The sequence below is a fragment of the Tursiops truncatus genome, chromosome 17 (genome assembly GCF_011762595.2).
Source record: "Tursiops truncatus isolate mTurTru1 chromosome 17, mTurTru1.mat.Y, whole genome shotgun sequence".
Classification (NCBI taxonomy): Eukaryota; Metazoa; Chordata; class Mammalia; order Artiodactyla; family Delphinidae; genus Tursiops; species Tursiops truncatus.
The window spans coordinates 76,681,711-76,700,301 of NC_047050.1; the positions used below are offsets into that span (position 1 = coordinate 76,681,711).

At 56.2% G+C, this 18,591-nt stretch overlaps 1 protein-coding gene across 4 annotated transcripts in view; it reads right to left on the reverse strand.

Moving 5' to 3' along the window:
- TSNARE1 (t-SNARE domain containing 1) overlaps nucleotides 1-18,591 on the reverse strand; it is an 81,090-nt gene that overhangs the window by 14,971 nt on the left and 47,528 nt on the right. For all 4 annotated transcript variants that reach the window (XM_033842693.2, XM_073794862.1, XM_073794861.1 and 1 more), the window contains 3 exons: nucleotides 16,087-16,161; nucleotides 15,594-15,653; nucleotides 5,449-5,607 (listed from right to left, as the gene is read on the reverse strand). In XM_033842693.2, coding sequence (XP_033698584.1) covers nucleotides 5,449-5,607; nucleotides 15,594-15,653; nucleotides 16,087-16,161 — 294 coding nt within the window. The remainder of the gene's footprint in view (nucleotides 1-5,448; nucleotides 5,608-15,593; nucleotides 15,654-16,086; nucleotides 16,162-18,591) is intronic.

The window sequence follows — 18,591 nt, forward strand, 5'->3', positions numbered from 1 at the left end:
TGGAGGAACAAGGGTCCAGGCTCGGGACGGGGGTGGGGCTGGAGGGACGCACTGGCCCGGTCCTGGCACTGCGACCTCGGCCGCACTCAGGGAGGAGGGACAGGGCAGCCCACTTCGGGGGCAACGAGGAGCCCAGGTCTGGGAGGTGGGACCAAACTGCCCCCAGGCTGGAGAGGGCCGCCCCACCGAGAACCTGGGAGGACGTGGGCCCAGCGCTGGCCAGGGGGCAGCAGGAGCACGGGGGTGTGGAGGCACCCCTGGCAGAGGCGAGGGGCAGCCGTGCAGGGACAAAGCAGGGGTCACCCGCTAGCACTTGGGCAGCAGGGAGGGCCCTGAGGGTCCATGAAGACCACCGGCCGCAGCTATAGGGACGGCAGGCAAGCCACTGGCCAGAGGGAGACTGGGGCTCTGAGGGCGGCCTTGTCTCCAGAAGAGGAAGCTCTGGAGGCCTTGCCTCCGCCCTCTGGGAGGATGGGCTCCCGGGAAAGGGGCCCCGGCGGAGGGCTGGGCACTTGAGGGAGTGTGGTGGGGACCTGCAGGCAGCCCTCCTGCCCCTCGGGAGAGGCCTCGCCCTGTCTCCCAGCCCCCAGCTCAGCCTGCAGCCCCAGGGGTCACCACAGTGGCACCCAGGGATGCCCCACATTCCAGTCCGCCAAGCACCCCGCAGCCCATTATCTGAGAGTCCCCCATTTCTGACCGCCCCACAGGACTAAGAAACAGGCTCAGAGAGGGGACCTGAGGCTGGAAGGGATGCGAGGGGGGGCCCGCTGGGAGAGCCGGCTCTCCCCAGGCTGGCCACAGCCTTGCTGTGTGTCTGAAGGGACCCCAGCCCTTCTTTCGGGACCCCACATGCTCAGTTACAGAAGGCACAGGGTGGAGGGTTCACGGCCACTGAGAATGGGCAGTGGGCACCCAGCCCTGCAGGCCAGACTCCAGAGGAGGGAGGGCCGAGGCCCTGGAGGACGCAGGGCTCTGGCACAGCTGCAGGTGGAGATACAGGCCGTCGAGGGGCAGAGGACAGGCCTGGGGACAGAGCTGCCGCTGGCCGACAGTGGGGAGGGGCAGCAGCTCCTGGACACTACTTCACCGGGAGCCCAGACACCTCCTGACGCCCACCGATCCCGCCGCTGCCTGCCCACTCCCAGCCTCACACCGCTGCCTGAATCCACGTACAGCTCACACTCCATAACGAGATGGACGTTCCCTCTCCTCTCTGCTCCAAACAGGGCCACTGGCCAGGAGGCTGCGAGCCGCCACCTCTGCCCCAGCAGCACCCCTCCCCGACCCTCGGGGTCCTGGGAGGTTTGGGGCCCCTGAGGCCTGACCCACCTGGAACCAGTGTCAGGGAGGTGCCCTCAGCTGGGAAGCCAGAGACCAGCCGCCTCCAAAGCAGGGCGGGGGGAAGGAGCCCGAGAGGGGAGCCAAGGGCTGGCAGGGGGTGCATGGTGCCGCAGGTGCCCTCTCGTCAGAGGGACCCGCCCCGCAGACCAGGCTCCTGTATGCTCGGAGCTCCCCTCGGCCTGGCACGGCCCTCCTGATGCGCCCCACCTGGGTGCGGCCAGGGCTCAGACCACCTGGGTCCCAGCCGTGTGGCGTGCCTGTGGGGAAGCGGGTACCGACATCCTGGCTCCACGGGATCACGTGCCAGGGACACGTGTGCCCTGGGCTGGCGCGGCTCCCCTTCGTGATGAGCCACTCTGCCCTCTGGAGCCACGAGGTGCCCCCCTATCCAGAGGGGTCTCCTGCACTCTGGGAGCCCGCAGGCCAAGCACAGCCGTCCTTCGGGCAGGGAGCCAGCTACTGGAACCCCAGGCACACAGCTCTCCATCGCCAGGGCCGCCTCTAGAGCTCCAGGCAGAGGGCAGAGCAGGGGAGGGGCGGCAGCCAGCAGTACCCGGATCTGGGAAGGGGCTTCTGGGCGGCAGGAGCCACAGGAGCAGCAGGTGAGGCGCATTCTGGGCATCACAGGAGCCCAGGGGTGGGGAGGAGGGTGTCTGCGGGGTAACAGGGAAGAGAGCAGTGGGGGCCATCTCATCGTGCCCACAAATGGGGAGCCCCCAAAGGGTCTTAAAGGACATTCTGTGCTGCCAGAGGACGGGCTGCCCGAGGAGGTTGGGTGGAGGTCTTTACGGCGCCCCCAGGGCAGGATGCCCTCGCTCGAAACCTAACTGAGCAGGTCCAGGGGTCACTGAGCCAGGGAAGGGCCCAGAACCACTGCGGGAGGCCCTGGCAGCCCTCAGTCTCCTGCCCACTCACCACCTGATCCCTGGCCAGCAAGCCAAGGTGCCGGTCGCCCCTGACAGCCCTCCATGGGCCATCTGAAATGGCAGGGCCCCGAGAAGGAGGCTCCTCCCTGACCCACCCATTTCACAGATGAAATGACCGAGGCGAGAGGCAGGCCCAAGGTCACCCAGCCAGTTAGTGGAGACTTGGGTCTAAAGCCAGGAAAAGGCACCCCAGGCTGGCATTTTATTTTGTCCCATAAGGTGACTCGGGGAGGGGGAGGAGAGCAGGGACAGAGACGCTGAGTGGACCCATCAGCTCCACACCCTCCGCGCCAGGCTGCTCGGCGCCCAGCAGCCACCCCGGAAATGCCCATCATGGACCAGAAAGCAGAAAGAGAAGATTATGAAGGAATCGGATGTGATTAACCTGTTGTCGTGACTTTAATTCCACCTTCTGGGCCTCCGTTTCCCCATCCGTCCACACCCCCTACCCCCCACCTAACAGGTAAGTCCTTCAAGGCAGAACAGGGCCTCAAAGGGGCTCCCTGGGACCACAAGTCTCACTCCAGTAACACTGTGAACGCATAAACCCATGCAAGTCCAAAAGCCCCCCTGGAATGTGGGGGGCAGTAGGGGGGGTACGGTAAGGAGTTTCCACACGGAACCAGTCTGCAGCCTGCCAAGGTGAGAAATGCCACGTGTGTCTTCCTGAGGCTGTTCCCACAGTCCCCTTCCCAGAGCACCGGCCCACTCACCACAGCCCAGCCCCCGACAGGCCATGCAGATCTGGACAAACAAGCCCCAAGAAACCTAAGCAGCGGGGTTCTGGCCGTCTCTGCTGCCGAGACTGAGTCTCGGCACCTTCCCAACAAGTCCTGTTAGAGATGTGCTGTCACCAGGACAGATGCAAACCTGGGGGAGGGCTTTTTAAACGCTAATGACAATTTTCATTTGTCTTTCCCACCTCCAAAGACCCTGAAGTGGGGGAGGGAGGGTTGCAGGGAGGGAGGAAGGGATGCAGGGAGGTGTGGTGCCCAAGACCAGTGATGCTGACTCCCCGTCCCACGCCATCACCCTCTGGCCAGCACCTGCTTCGTACCCACACCACCCACGCTGCAGATGAGGAAACAAGCTAGTCAGTGAGGCTGGCCTCAGGCCCCGCCCACGGCCCCCCAGGAAGCTCCAGCCTGGCTCTGAGGGCCACAGACAAGACATTGAATTCAGGCTGGCCCTGCATCAACCGAGGTCCTGGTCGGCCCAGAGCCCCACTCCTCTCCCACCAGCCCGTGCCCCTCCATCTTGGCTAAATGACAGCAGTGGCCTCCACATGGGGCCCCCTCACCCCCGGTAAAGCCCACCCCCTGCCTGTACTCACCACTCGCACGAGGAGGGGCTGGCGGTACCTGGGCCCTCTGCTCCCCCGAACCCCGGCTGGGGGCCTCTGCGTGAGCACAGAGCTGTGCATCTGGCCCCTACCTCAACCTGGCGGCCACGAGAGGCTGCCCAAAGCACTGGCTGACCCCCTGAGCAAACCCCACGACCTCCTGGGGCTTTGCCCTCAGAGCGGAGGGCCCACCTGCTCAGGAGCTCCCAGCATTTCCTGGGGGGCAGCCCTCACCCCACTCACATCCTCAGGCCCTGGGCCCTGCTGGGGAGCCTGCACCTCTGCTCCCTATGTGCCGGACCAAGGCCAAGTCCGTCCGTCCTAAGCAGCCGCTTCATTCCACCTCACACAGGCGGTGCAGACCCCCGGGTGTGCCCGAGGGGCTGTCGGGGGCTCCCCCTAAGAGGGCTTCAGCTCTCGAGCTGCAGGAAGAAGCGGGTCCCTCTCTGCTCAGGCCTGCCGGCACCTGGAGCTGCCAGGGCGATGGCTCCTAATTTGTTCTCAGCTTCTCTGGGAAAGCAGGTCTCACTGTGCCAACGGCAGGATAAAAACATCTCTGTGTGTCTGGTCCTTTCTGGACCATCTCGGCAAGAGGAAGAGGGCTGCCTTCCGAGACACGGCCCCGTGTGGCCGCCTTCCTCTCTGGGCAGCGAGGTCTGGTGGGGGGAGGCGGTCCACTGAGGCAGGTCCTCTGTCGGGTGCTGAAGAAACAAGCATCCCTCCACCAGGCCAAAGTGTGGGGGTGCGCAGAAGGGGGGGGGCGAACCCCGCCTCTCAGGGGGGCGTCCACCTCCTTCAAGAGTGTAGGACCTGCTCATTGCAGACACGGTAACAGGGCCTGGGCCAGTGACTCAGTTTACCAACCTGCCCAAGTCTCTGTTTTTCTAAAAGAATCTGCTTTTAGGGAAATTTTGTTCCAGAAACCCAGCTCCTGAGAGCTTCGGGGCAGGCAGGCCCCCCAACTCCTCTGCCGGCAGGCAAAACCAAGGCCCAGAGGGAGGAGGGGACACACACTCAGAGGCTCAGGGCCCACCACCAAGAGAACCAGGCGGCCCAACGGCTACATTCTACATGCACTTCCCGCATCAGGAGGCCCCCTCGCACACTCACTGGCACACCTGCCCCTGCACCTGCACATCCACCCACATACTGGCACACCCACTCAGGCACCTGCTCCCACAGGTCCATCTCAGGGAACTGCACGCCTCTGGCAGTTGTCACAGGCCATCCACGGCCAGCAAAACATCGGGCAGCACGTATTACACACATGCAAACTTGAGAAGAACAAAGAACTAGCAGCCCCCCACACCCCATGGTCGGACACTGACACCACCACCGCCACCTGCTGGCAGCCACCCCAAATTACAGGTTCAGTTCTCTCGGCAGTTCACTCAACCACTCAAAAACTATCCACTGGAACTAACTGGGCGCTGAATGGCCTCATCAGGGCGAAATGGCTTCCTGGAAACCTAAGCGTGCAGTGAAGGAAGCAGCCACGGAGACTGGCACGTGCCACCACGTGGCCAGAGGGCTGAGTCCACTAGGAAAACACGGGGGGCAGGGCGATGAGACACAGGGTGAGACGCTGTTGGGTTCCCTGGACTCCCTCTCTCCACCGGGCGGCCCAGGTGGCCAAGCTCAGGCAATGCCCTGGGAGCCCAGGTCCAGCCCCTCTGGGCTCGGGCAGGGGGCAGGCCTCAGTCTGCTGGTCACAGAGCAGTGGCACCACCAAAGGGCCGGCCCAGTCTCCACTGCTGGAGCGCCGAGAGCCGCCACGGCAGCCGGGGACACCCATGGGCACACACACATGCACGCACGCGTGCGCACGCCAGCCCGCACCTCGATCTGCAGGATGGCCTCCTCACGCAGCCGGATGGCCTCCAGGTCCTCCTCGGTGATCTCTGGAAGCAGCGCCTGCCCCTGGGCCTGCCACACGCCGTCACCCCCGTTAAAGATCTTCTCGTCCTCGGACAGCTCGGCAAATGGGGCCTGGGGACTCTGCCGAGACACAGACCAAGGTTACCCGCACGCACAGCCCGCTGCCACCAGGCCGAGCTCTCGGCAGGCACCCAGGAGCCCCCAGCCTGCAGCCCTGAAGGGGCGGGGGGGCGGGCTCCACCCTGTCACTCGAGGGACGTCCCCACGGGGTCCCGGGTGCTGGGGCTGCCGTAGATGGTGGGCAGACACTGGGCCCTGTGGCCGTCCCAGGCCTGGCTGCGGGGAGCACTCGGCAGGACCCCACAGCCCCCCAGAGCCAGGGCCACACAGAAGACCCTGCAGAGCACAGCCGCCACGTTCCCAGCTCTCGAGGGGTCACAAGCCTCTTCATGAGCCCCCAGGAAATGCCCCTACAAGCACACAAACCCCAGCTATTCGTCGGGGGGCTGTGGCCCCCCTGGGAAGCCCATCCCAGAGCTGGTTACAGACCAAGTGCAGCTGCCGGGCAGGGGCCGTGGAAACCGAAGCATGGACGTCACCCAGTAGGGCACAGACCCGCCCCAGCTGGGACCAGATCACGGGGAAGGAAAGCCTGAGGGGGGTTTTCAAGTTGTCTTATCCTTTACTCATTCCTTTAATTCACCAAATTTTCGAATGCAATAAACTAGCAGCTTCTCCCTTTAATGAATTCTATCTGTCCCCTGAGGGAACAACCTGGGTACAAGTGAGCTGACATCCACCCCTGAGGTGCCAGTCCCGAGTGGGGAGTGGGGTGCCAGTGGGGGGCCGCGCCTACCCAATCCCCACAGAGATGAGACAGCAGGAGCCAGGGATACCCCTCCTCCCAGAGCCATGGCTTCACACGAACAATGCTTCCAATTTACCTGCAAATTTTCAGCAGCAAAGCCTACTGACCTGCACCCCACGGCACCCCCCCAGGAAGACAGATAACGGCACACGCACTCCCCCCAGCCCCGCTCCCCCAGGCCTGTCGTGATGACCAGAGCAAGAGGAGAAGGCACAGAGGACGGGCAGAGCCCCGGGAGGGCAGCCTGCCCACCAGTGCCCCTCACCTCCCACGTGTGTCGAAGCTCCTTGGAGCCGCTGTCTCTGACGCTCCCAACATCCTTGCAGGGAGCAGCCAGGAGCCCACTTTACAGATGAGGCCGCAGAGGCCGAGAGGCCAAGGAACCCAGAAGAGCCGGGAAGTGGAGCAGGGCTCCGGGCTCCCACCTGGCACAGGGAGCTCCAGGGCGAGAACCACAGACCAGGAGAGAGGACGGTGCCGGCACAATGCTGACCACACGCCCTCCTCCCGGCCCGGGGACACACTGCCCTGGAGGCAGAGGTCAGTGCTGGGCGCACAGACAGACGGGGGGACGGCTGCCGCTCTTCTTGAGCCCCTCCTACAGGTGTCTGGGCAGCGGGGACGGGGCTGAAACACAGGACTGCCGTCGCCCACGGAACGGCCCTCTGTCACATCCCCAGGACACTTGGCGTCGGTCACCTTGGAAGGAGGCTGCAGACGCTGCCACTTGCCTATTTTCTGTTTCCCCTTTGTTACAGGCCCCTGATGTCTGCCTGCAATGAAGACCACCTTCCCATGCCCTGTGCAGCTCAGGGTCACATGGCAGTCCTGGCCACACTGACGCCAGAGAAGTGACTCTGGGTGTGTGTGGGGGGGGCGGGCGGGTAGTCCAGGGGTCCACTCGGCTCCATAGGACGGTCTCTGTGCCTGTCCTCCCAGCAGACCCTGCTCCCTGCGGGCCCTGCCACACCGCCTACAGGAGGCCCCGCGGGTCAGCAGGAAGAGAACACAGTCTAGTGTCCACATTCTTTCCTGCACTTTGGGGCCCACGATGGCCACCGCAGGCCTGGCCTGCGTGCGGTGGAGCGGGTGACACTGCCCACACATACTCAGCTGGGCACCAAGAGCGGCAAATGGCACAGAAAAGAGCCTTGGGGCACCTGGACGAACGCCAGCACAGGCGGGCGCAGGCACTGGAAAGCCACGCGTGACTGCGCCTAGGGAAGGGGACACACCGGATGCCACCCTTTCCATTGCTCGAGCCCCCACAGGGTGGGCACGCTCCCCTCGGTCACAGGGGGACGCGTCTGCACACACCCCGTCCTCCTCCCAAGGCTGGCACTCTCCCTACAGACCACACCGATACACGCAGCACCTCGTCCCCACCGTCAGCAGAGGCCTTTGAATAAATCAATACGTGGATACGTGAACACAGAATAAAAGATCCACAAATTCTGCTGACGGGCGCTCCTCGTCCAAGGCGGCAGTCACCACCTCCCTTCCCGGTGTGGGCGGGAGGAAGTGAGCAGTGCCAGGCGGGCAGGAGCGGGGTGCGGGCTGGCCCCGCGCCAGGCCGCGCGCCTCCACCGCCCCCCTTCTGCGCTTCCCAGGCCCCGCCTAGGCTGCAAAGCCCAGTCAGGTTCCGGCCCAGCACTGGCACCGTCGGGCCAGCGGCACACTCTCAGGGCCTCAGCGTTCTCCTCCACAGAACGGGAAGAGTGACCCGCGCCCAAGGCCTGTGGCCTGTGTTCACCACACAGCAGCTGTGCTGTCTGCACCCCCTGTCCCGTCCCTTCCCCGTGCGCACACCCCTCACTCCCAGCAGGAGCCGCGGCATCTGGTCCCCCTCGCTGATCCCATGCCCTCAGTCCAAGGCGGGAGGGACCGAGAAAGCTCGGCTCTGCCGCTTACTAGCTGTGTGACACTGCCGAGGTCCTTACCTTCTCCAGCCTCAGCCTTCGCTTCCCTAAGACGGGGCCGATACCGCCTACGTCCCAGAGTCACATAAAGAAGTGACTGGGATGCAGGAGAGGCACTGACCAGCGAGCACACGTGAAAACGAGATGCCAATGGAAAGCCCAGGTCAGGTGCCACGCAGGGCCGGCCGTCCCCGGGCAAGTGAGTTACAGGGCACAGGACACGCGTGCCTGCGGGGGACCCCAACAGTGCACCCCTCCCAGCAGCAGCTGCTCCAGAACAGGACACCCAGCCCTGAGCTGCACTGACGCCGGCCCCCCACCCACCTGACTCCATTGGCCTGGGGCACCGCCTGGACAGGGGCTTCTAAAGGCCTCCCTGGCAAACCTAACAGCCCCCGTGGGAAGAGTCCTGGCCCGCGCACCCAGGGGTACGCCCACTGCAGCTCTGCTGTAAAGCACAACGTGACCAGCAGGGGGTGGGCAGGAGCACGGGGGCGCAGCCTGCAGTGAGCACCACGGACCAGCTGAAAGTGAGTCAGACACTATGGTGCAGAAGTGACACGACGGGTGTCGTGTGAAGCCTCCTGGAGTCTGGGTTTCCGTGGAAGCTCCAGAAAGCCGAAGCAAAGGGTGCCGGCCTCCCTGCAGGCGTGGGTACGGCGCCTGGCCTCCACAGGTATCGGCCGCCTTCCCCAAGCGGCTCAGGACAAGGGAGCAGGGAGGGAGAGAGGGCTGATCCCGCCGCGGCCCCCCTCCTGTAAGGATCAGAAAGCACCCTTTATTCTCCTCACAAAGCCTCAATGTGGGTCTTGAGCTCTGAAGCCAGGATTAGGATGTGCTGGCAGGGTGGGCGCTGGGGCCGCAGCGCAAGGGATAGCCATGTGATGGCTTTCCAGCTTGCGGGGCAGCCAACAAAGGCGGCTTTCTCTTTGCTCCAAGGCCCAGGGCTTGGGTTCCGTTCCGAAACGTCCATTAGAAGCCCACAGTCCAACGAGACTGCTGGGGGGCGGGCCCAGCGGTTTCCCGTGAGAAGAGATGGAGCCCGATGGGGGTTCAGGGAGGCCAGGAGGGCGCGTGGCGGGGGCTCAGCGTGGCCCCCCACCCAGGGCCAGTGAGCAGCGACCCAGGGCTCTCAGGGGCTCTGGGAAACGGGCCACTGTCTCGCCAATTCCGGCCCAGGGCTCTGCATGGGAAGCCCGTGACCTCGGCGGGAGGGCAAGCGTCAGAACGACAGAACGAGAGCTGGTCGCACACTTGGGAAACACAGCTTCTGCGTAGTAGCCCGAGGCTGGTCATCCACTTCTCCAAACAGCGAAAGGCTGTGTGTGTGAGCTGACGGAAGGCTGGAGGCTCAGTAAAGCCCAGGACACAGAACAGGCGTGACCGTTGCCATCCTTCCCTGGCCCCATATTAAATAAAGGCGCTGGGGCCCAGGGGCAGGGCCAGCCCGCCCTGCGCCTGGCGGGGACCGCAACTAGGGTACTTCCCAGCAGACGTGGAGGTGAGGTGGTCTTTATTGCTGCTGCTGGGAGCACGGGGCTCTGGTGAACCCACACCGAGCTGGCGACGGCAATGCAGACTTCGGAGTGTTCCCAGCGCTGGACAGGCACAGCCCTGCCTTGGGACAGAGGCCAGCCCAGAAGCACCTGGCGGCTGCCCACTGCCTAGGCCTGGGTAGGAGACTGACCCAGGACCCAGCTGAGGCTGCGGCCGACAACAGCCAAGAAGGCTGACTCCAGAGAAGCCAACCTGCCCCTGCTCACGGCCACACCCAGCACTCAGCTCAGAGGAGAGCCAGCAGGCAGCGGCCACCCCTGCTCCTGCCAGGACCAGGACCACCGGTCCGCAGATGACAGCCCGGAAGTCCGGATCATCAATGCGGCCACACCCCCGGGCTGAATCCTGCAGTGTATCATCTCATCAACTACAGCTTCCAAAATTCCTGGAAATAATCTAATCTTTCATAACTTCTCAGAAGCACTGTTGACCACTGTCTTCCTCTTTAAGAAAAACTCTACTGAAATAGGACATCAGTAGTTGAATGCACAAATCACAAGTGTAGATCGGTCTGTGAACTGTAACAAAAGGAAGACTTCCGGGTCAAGATACGGACATTCCAGCCTCCTCCTCATCATGCTGTCCCCTACCAAGGGTAGGGGCTTCTAACTCTGCCCGTTGGTTTGGTCCGATTTTGACCTCTATCCTCTTTGGGCTCAGCGTGTGTCCGAGGTGTCACCGGGGCCTTGCTGGCCACAGCACAACCCTTCTGCTGCCACAGTCTCCCATTTACGGACTCAGCACAAATGCTGTCCATCCCACCGCAGGCTGGCTCTCTCCCAGGTGTCTGCTGCTGTATGTCACGTGTGCTCAGCGTTCTTCTATGTGACTTTTCACTGGGTATACATTTAAGGTGGAGCTGCAAGGCCACAGACAGGACGTTTCACTCCCCAGGTGTGTTCAGCTACCAGAGCGGGGGCACCACTCACACTCCCGTCTACTGCACAAGGTCTCCGGCTGCCCCACAGCCCTGCCGGCACTCGGCGCGCTCCTGCATTTTCATTAGTTCTTTTTAGTCGTGTTGGTGGGGGTGAGGTGTGCAGAGATGCAGCATCGTGGGTTAACTCTGCCTGCTTCTAATGACACGTGCTGAGCACACACCCATGTGCTTACCAGCCATGCTGACGTCCCTTTTGAACGTGCATGCCCCAGGGTGTTTGCCCTTTTATGTTTCTGAATTGAGTTGTTTGTCTTTTTCCTACTGATTTGTAAGAGATCTTTACACATTATGAAGTCCTTTCAGATACGTGATGTGCAAATGCCTTCTCTCACTCTGTGGGTCACCTCTTCGCTCTCTGAGGGTTGTACAGACTGTAACAAAGTCAAGTTTATCACTTTTTCTTTACAGTAAGTACATTTTCATCTGTGTGGGAGGAAGACAGCCTCCTATGGTAGCCTCTAGAAGCTTCACTGCCTTACCACTCACATTTAGATGTGTGATCCAGGGAAGTGTTCTGAGCCTGGGTGAACCGGGGTGAAGGATCTGTTGTGCCAGCAGTGCTCCAGCCCCCTCCCAGCCACAGAGCGATGGCCCTGGGCCCGCAGCACTTCCTGGCTGAGAGGGTACTCACAGCCTGAGCTGGCTTGTCGCCTCGTGTGGACATCCTGCCCTTCGCTCCTCAGTCACTCTGACACCAAGATGCAGTGGGCGGGGTGTTCGGACCTGTACTTGCCGTGTGCTCAACAGGACCTTTCCCAGCTCAACCATCAGCCAATCAGCATCAAGTCCTGTGCAAATCCTGTGCCTCCCACTGCGTGGCAGTGCACCTCCCACAAACCAGGTAATCACGTATGTGTGAGTCTGCATCTATATGCGACTCTGATCCCACTGGTCTGTTTGCTTAGCCTTCAACAAATACCACACTGTTCCAATTTCTATTGCTTTATATTGTGTTCTGATACCTGGGAATGTAAACCCTCAGTTCTGTTCTTCAAAACTGTCTTCATTATTCGGGGGTCTTTATATTTCCATATAGATTTTATGATCGGTTTGACAATTTACACACGCGTCATATACAAACACATATTCAAAACCTGCTAGGACTTTTATTTGGATTGTATTGAACCTACAGAACCACTTGGTGAGAACTGACATCTTTATACATCAAAGTTTCCAATCTACAAATATGGTGTACCCCTCCATTATTTAATCTTCTGTAATTTCTCTCAGTAATGTTTTATAGTTTTCTATATAGAAGCTTCAACAACTGGTCATGGATGTCTTCCTGGTTTTGGCGCTATTATAAATGCTGTCACTTTTTAAGTATCATTTCCAAATTGTCTTTTGCCGGCACACACAATGTTTTCTTGCACACTGACATGGTAACAGAAATCCTGTTACATTCACTTACGAACTCTCAAGTTTCATCAGATTCGTTCACATTTTCTAGTTACACAATCATGTTGTCTGTGAAGGGGTTTTAAACCTTCCCAATTTTAAACCTTTTATTTCTTTTTCATCTCTTATTGCACTGGACATGCCCTCAGTGCAATGGAGAATAGAAGCAATAATACTGGACACCATGTCTCCTCCTCACTCTCAGGAGAAAAGATTTTAATATCTCACCAGTGAGTGTGCTGCTGTTAGACTCTTGCAGGTACCCTTTATCAGATTAAAGGCATTCCTATCTACTCCTAGTTTGCGGAAAGTTTTGAGTCCCCCTAAGTGGGTACTGAATTTTACCAAATGCTCTTCCGTGTCTATGGAGATGATCAAATAGATTTTCTTTCTTACTGAATTAACATGGTAAATTACTCTGATTATTTCTGAATGTAAACCAACCTTGCATCCCTAGAATAAATCCTACTTTATAATGATGTATTACCTTTATATATATTGCTAGACTTAGCTTATTAACATTTTGGTTAGGATTTTTGCTTCTATGCTCGTGAGACAGCACGTTATTTTCCATTTACTAGCCTCATAAAGCAAGGTGGGACGTATACCCTCTTTTTATATTCTATATAAGAGTTTGTGTAAACTGGTATTATTTATTCCTCAAATATTTGGGAGAATTCATCAGTAAAGCCATCTAGTCTGAAGTTTTATTGCTAGGATGCTTGTTAATTATGGATTTCATTTCTTTAATAAATACTGGACTTTCCAGATTTTTTACACATCCTGGGAGGTCACATTTTTCTTTAAAAACTTGTACTTCATGTAAGTTGTCAAATTTATGGGTATGAAGTTGCTAACAGTATCTTATTACTTTTTTTTTTAGTTTTTAGAAGCTATAATGATATAGCCATTTTCATTACTGATGCTAGTAATTTGTATTTTCTCTCTGTATCTTGATTAACCTTGTAGGATTTAACAATTTTATTAATCATTCTAAAGAACCAATCTTTGGCTTTGTTGAATTTGTCTATCGTACATCTATTTTATTTTTCACTGGTTTCTGCTTTTTCCTATATATTTTCTTTGGATTTAATTTTTTGTTGTTTTTCTAGCCATTTGAGATTGAGAATTAGATCACTAATTTTCACACGTGCTTCTTTTCTAATATATGTGTTTAAAGTTATAAACTTCCCTCTAAGCACTGCTTTAGTTGCAACCCATAAGCTTTAATTTCTTGCATTTTCATTTTTGTTCAGTTCAAGATTATTTCTAATTTCTACTAGGGTTTCTTCTTTGATCCATGGGTTATTTCAAATTACATTATTTAAATTCTCAACCGCTGGTGTTGAGAATTTTGTTACCAGATTCTAGTTTAATTGCACTCTGGTTAGAGAACATATTCAGTATTATGTCAGTCATTTAGAATCTGCTGAGACTTGCTTTACCATCCAGCATATGCATTATGTGTATATTCTCTTAGTGTCATAAATATCAATTAGGTCAGTGTATTAATCAGTAGTATTGCTTGAATATTTTATATCCTTCCTGAATTTTTTCAATTTATTTTATTAGTCATTTAGAGTGGTGTGTCATAATTTCCGACTGTGATCGTGGATTTACTAGCTTTCCTTTTACTACTATCAGTTTTGCTTTATATTTCTATTTTTGAGGGTATATTGTTAGGTACATATAAATTTAAAATTATGTCTTCCATTTGAATTAACTTTTTATCCTTACAAAATATACCTCTGTCTGCCCACTAAGAAGTCTTCATGTGAAGTCTGCTTCTTCTGATATTAATATGGCTCTGTCTGCCCACTAAGAATTCTTCATGTGGAGTCTGCTTCTTCTGATGTTAATATGGCTTTACCAGCTTGCTTTAGCGTTTGGTTGCACAGTATATTTTTTTCCATATTTTTACTTTCAACATTTTTCTGGATTTATATTTAAGGTTTGACTCTTCTGAGCACTACACAGCTTTTTTCTTTTAACCAAGGCTGACCATCTGTGCCTTTTAATTGGAAGGGTTAGTCCATTTTAGCTTAGCATAAGTGGTATAAATCAACCATCTTACAATTTATTTCCTATTTTTTCCTGTTTTGTGTTGATTTCTTTTTTTTTGCTTTTAAATTAAGCATTTGTTTTATTATTTCATAGGTACCTCTCTATTGATGTCACGCTGTCTATTCTTGTATTGTCCTTTTAGTATTACCCACAATGCAATATGCATCCTTGGATTATTACAGCCTACCTTGCGTTGGTATTTTCGTCTCTTCTCTGATGACGCAAGGACATTACAGTACCTTAACACCATTCACCTCCTTTATGTCCTCTGTGCTGTTGTTGTGCAAGTATTTTCATTTGCCCCATATCTTAAGCCTCACAAGTCATTATTATTATTACTCAACAGTCAACATGGATTTAGGTGTATCCACATTTTATTGTTTTCAGTGCCCATAATTCCTTCCTCCATTACTATGCTTCCATCTGGGATTATCTTCCTTCTTCTACTTTTAGAGAGTTCTGCTGATGAATTCTCTCAGTTTTTGTTTCTCTAAATATGTTTTCATTTCACCTTTCCTTCTGAAAAATATTTTCACCAGATGTAGAATTCCAGGTTGGTAGTTATTTTCTTTCAACTGTCCTCTGGTTTCCACTGTTTCTTTTAAAACGTCCAGTGTAAGTCTCATTGCTTTTTTAAAAATAATGTGACTTTTTCTTGGGCATCTAAGACTTTTTTTCTGGCTTTAATCTGCCTTTAAGATTTTATTTTTGTCTTTGGTTTTCAAGTTTTTATTATGATGTGACTAAGCGTAGCTTTAAGAAACAGGATAACTTTATCCTATTCATCATAGAGCTTCTTCAATCTGTGGCTTGAAGTATTTGGACAGTTTTGGAAAATTCTCAACCATTACCTCTTCAAATATTGTTTCTGTCCATTCTCTCTCTCCCCCGTTCATCTAGGACTCCAATTACACCCTTTACTGGATTTTCTATCATTCCTACTCACAGGAGGGTTGGTCTAATACAAGTTGGTCCTGTACAGTAGGTAGAACTGTCAGCAAGCACTTCCCTGTATCAAGCCCATGCCAGAGACCTGAGGGTAAAATGTCAATTTCTTTTTCTATTTTAAGGATATTTAATTCATTATTTTATTTTATTTATTTTACCTACATTTTTATTGCAGTCTAGTTGATTTACAATATTGTGTTAACTTCTGCTGTACAGCAAAGTGATTCAGTTATACATGTATACATTATTTTTTATATTCTTTTCCATTACGGTTTATCATACGATACTGACTACAGTTCTCTGTGCCATACAGTAGGACCTTGGTCCTCCCCGCCCTTCCCTGGAGCCCCAGTGGCACCGGATTCTAAGCTGTCCTCTAACACCCCTGGCCAGGTAAATACTCAGCACCCACCTGCTGCTTGCCAACCCTCTGTGCTGTGGGAAGCAGTGCTCTGGACTTTTCTGCAATTCTCTGTTGGATAAAGTACAAGAAAAGGGAGACGGGAAGAACAGAAAAGGTGGGGAAAAGAGAAGAAACAGTCAGATAAACACAAAGCACTGGACGATGACACAGCAAAGCACACCTTCAGCTGCCCCAGGACTCTAACTGGGAGCCTGGCTGGGCTTGGGGGCTGATCGGCTAGATGGCTTCCTCCCACATCCTCGGGCGGCTGTGGAAGGATGGGTGATACCTGTTCTCCCACCTCCCACGGGGCTGTCATGAGGACCCTCTTAGGCAGCGCTCCAGAGGTAAACATCCCTCGCTTGCACGCATGCTGTGGTCCCACCAGCCAGATCCTGGCGATTATCCAACGTCTGCAAGGTGGCCCTTCCTCTGCTTTGGGGGGTGGGACTGTACCAGGCCGACCCAGAGTGGGTGCTCAGGGGACCTGCAGGGGCCTCACCTTTTGCACCACTCCATAGCTCTGGATGGCGTCTGAAAGCTGAGTTTTCAGACGGTCCAGCTGAAGACGCTCCTGCTGCAAAGAGTGGGGGGCGGCTTCAACAGGCTGCCGAGGCCTCATCTTGCCCCCGCGGCCCCTCCATCCCTGGGCACTTCAGTTCACTATGCTCCTGTGCCCCTCCCGTCCCTCCTGGCAGCACCTGCACCACAGCGTCCCCATCCATCCATCTCCAGCCTCACGGCCGTCACCACCCCCTCTGCCATTAGAACTGGGTTCATCCCCATCTTCATCAGCCGGTGCCGTCATCTCCATCACCTCAGACACCAGCAAGGGCTCCACGGGCTCAGCCAGCATCGCCGTGAACACCATCTCCACCCAAACCACAGGCATCATCAATACTGACCTCGGGGCCAGCTGCTCTAACGTGATATGCCTGTCCTGTCCCCAAAACAAACTACTCGGGTGAGAGGTGTTACGATCCCCACCTAGCAGCTCAGGAGATCTTGGGCACAAGTTCTAAGTGGCCTGTTCCAGGTCACACAGGCGGTGAGGCTGCATCTCAGCCCCAGCGTCAGAACTGCGGCCGGCAAACCATCCCTCCTGCCCCCAGCACCGCAGCCCTCACACACGGCCTCTGTCCTCCTGCTGGAATGGGACCTCGTCTCTCGTCGTCTCTGCACCCCAGCGTCAAGGATGAAACCCGGCACAGAGCCAGCACCCAAGGCATACTGACAAACGAGGGAACGGGCAAGCAAGCCCTGGACCCTGACACCGCCAGGCCATCAGGAGCCACAGCCCCTCCTCTCTCACCACACAGCACTAGCACCAACGGAGCCACGCCAGTCCCAGGGTCCTTGGACCAGGACGCGGACACAGGCTCCTGGTCCCAGCACCTCCTGTCAGCTCCCAGGAGGGCCCGGGACACTCCCCAGACCCTGCGTCTCAAGTCCCAGAACCCAGCCCTCGCTGCCACCATGCACCCGCGGGTGAGAAGGGGCCACGGGGCACCAGCAGGCCAGGCGCGTTCCGGGAGACCAGCTCTCCAACACCTGCCCTTCCAGGGCACTTGGCAGTGTCTGGGCCTCACAGCTCTGTGGAGTCTGTTCCAGTGTCCAGGTAAGGCTCTTGTAATTGGCACCACATGTATGCCCCAGGACAGACCTAAGGGCCCAAGGGGCTATTTAGTGCTTTTGAGCAAAACATCTCCAGCTCTGCAGTCCACGTGCTCCAGCACCAGCTCCAGGTGACGGGCTCAGCCTCTCTTCCCTGCGAGAGCAGTGACCCACGCTGCCCCCCTGGACAAGACGTCCTCCCGCAGGACCTCACTTGTGTTCTCCCAGCATCTGGCAGAGTAGGTGTGCAATAAATGTTTGTTGGTTCTCAGATGGATGGATGGGTGGGTAGGTGGCTGGGTAAGTCAGTGGACAGGCAGGTAAATGGATGGAGGGACAGATGGACAGACGGGGGGCTGGTGGGTGGGTGGATGGAAAGAAGGAAGGATATATTAGGCTAAAAGTGAGCCCTCTGAACTCCCAAGGGGGTCAACTCTGCTTTCCAGCCCTCGTGACATACACAGAGCCGGGGACATGCGTCACAAGGCCACACGTGAACAGGCCCATGAACACCAAGGCCTCAGAACCGCTGCAGACGCTGCCCTGTGCTGCGTGGACCCTGGGCGAACCCTGGCCCAGGCGCCCGCCTCTGGTCCCGACGACCAGGCTGTGACTGTTATATCGCATGCAGAGCAGCGCCCGCCACTCCCAGCAGAGCTCTGAGTGCTTCCTCCACCTGAGACCTCGGGTGCATCCTGCCCACGCCATGCAGGGACACCTGACCCCTGATCCTAGGACGTTTTTTTAAGTGTATTTTTTTTTTAATCAAAGTGTAACTCAAGTTTTCGAGCTGGGTCTACTTTATTAGGTGAAACTCCATCTATCTTAAGTGTACAGCTCACCTTAAGTGTAAGCTTCAGTTGTACAACCAGCACCAGCACCTGGTTTTAGAACATTTCCATCACCCCCAAAGCCCTCTGTGTCCTCCCGAGACCAGTCCCCACGTCTGCTTTCTGTCTCCAAAGGGACCTCCGGGCACCTGGGACGAACAGAACACACACGTGCTCCTCTCACCCCGCGGGAGCTCTGTGCTCGCCCAGGCTGAGCAGCGTCAGTGGTCCACGCCTGCCCACTGCTGGACGGCGCCCGCGGGGCTCACCACGGGGCCTGAGTCTTCCTCACCAGAGGCAGGGCCTCTCTGCGAGGGGCCACACTTCAGCTTTTAGGGTTTGGAGGTGGGTCTCTGCTGTTGTAGCTGCTGGCAGCCCTGGGCCACATGTAAACGAATGGGCAACAAACAAGCTTCACTGAAGAAAACAGGCCCCTGCTCTGTAAGCCGCGAGGGCTTAACAACACTGCATGCTCTGGGCTCCCCCAACCTCTGGGGGAGCAGGTAGGGTGTGGATAACAGACAGCCGGCCAGGGCTGGAGGGCACGTGAGAGGCCAGTGGGG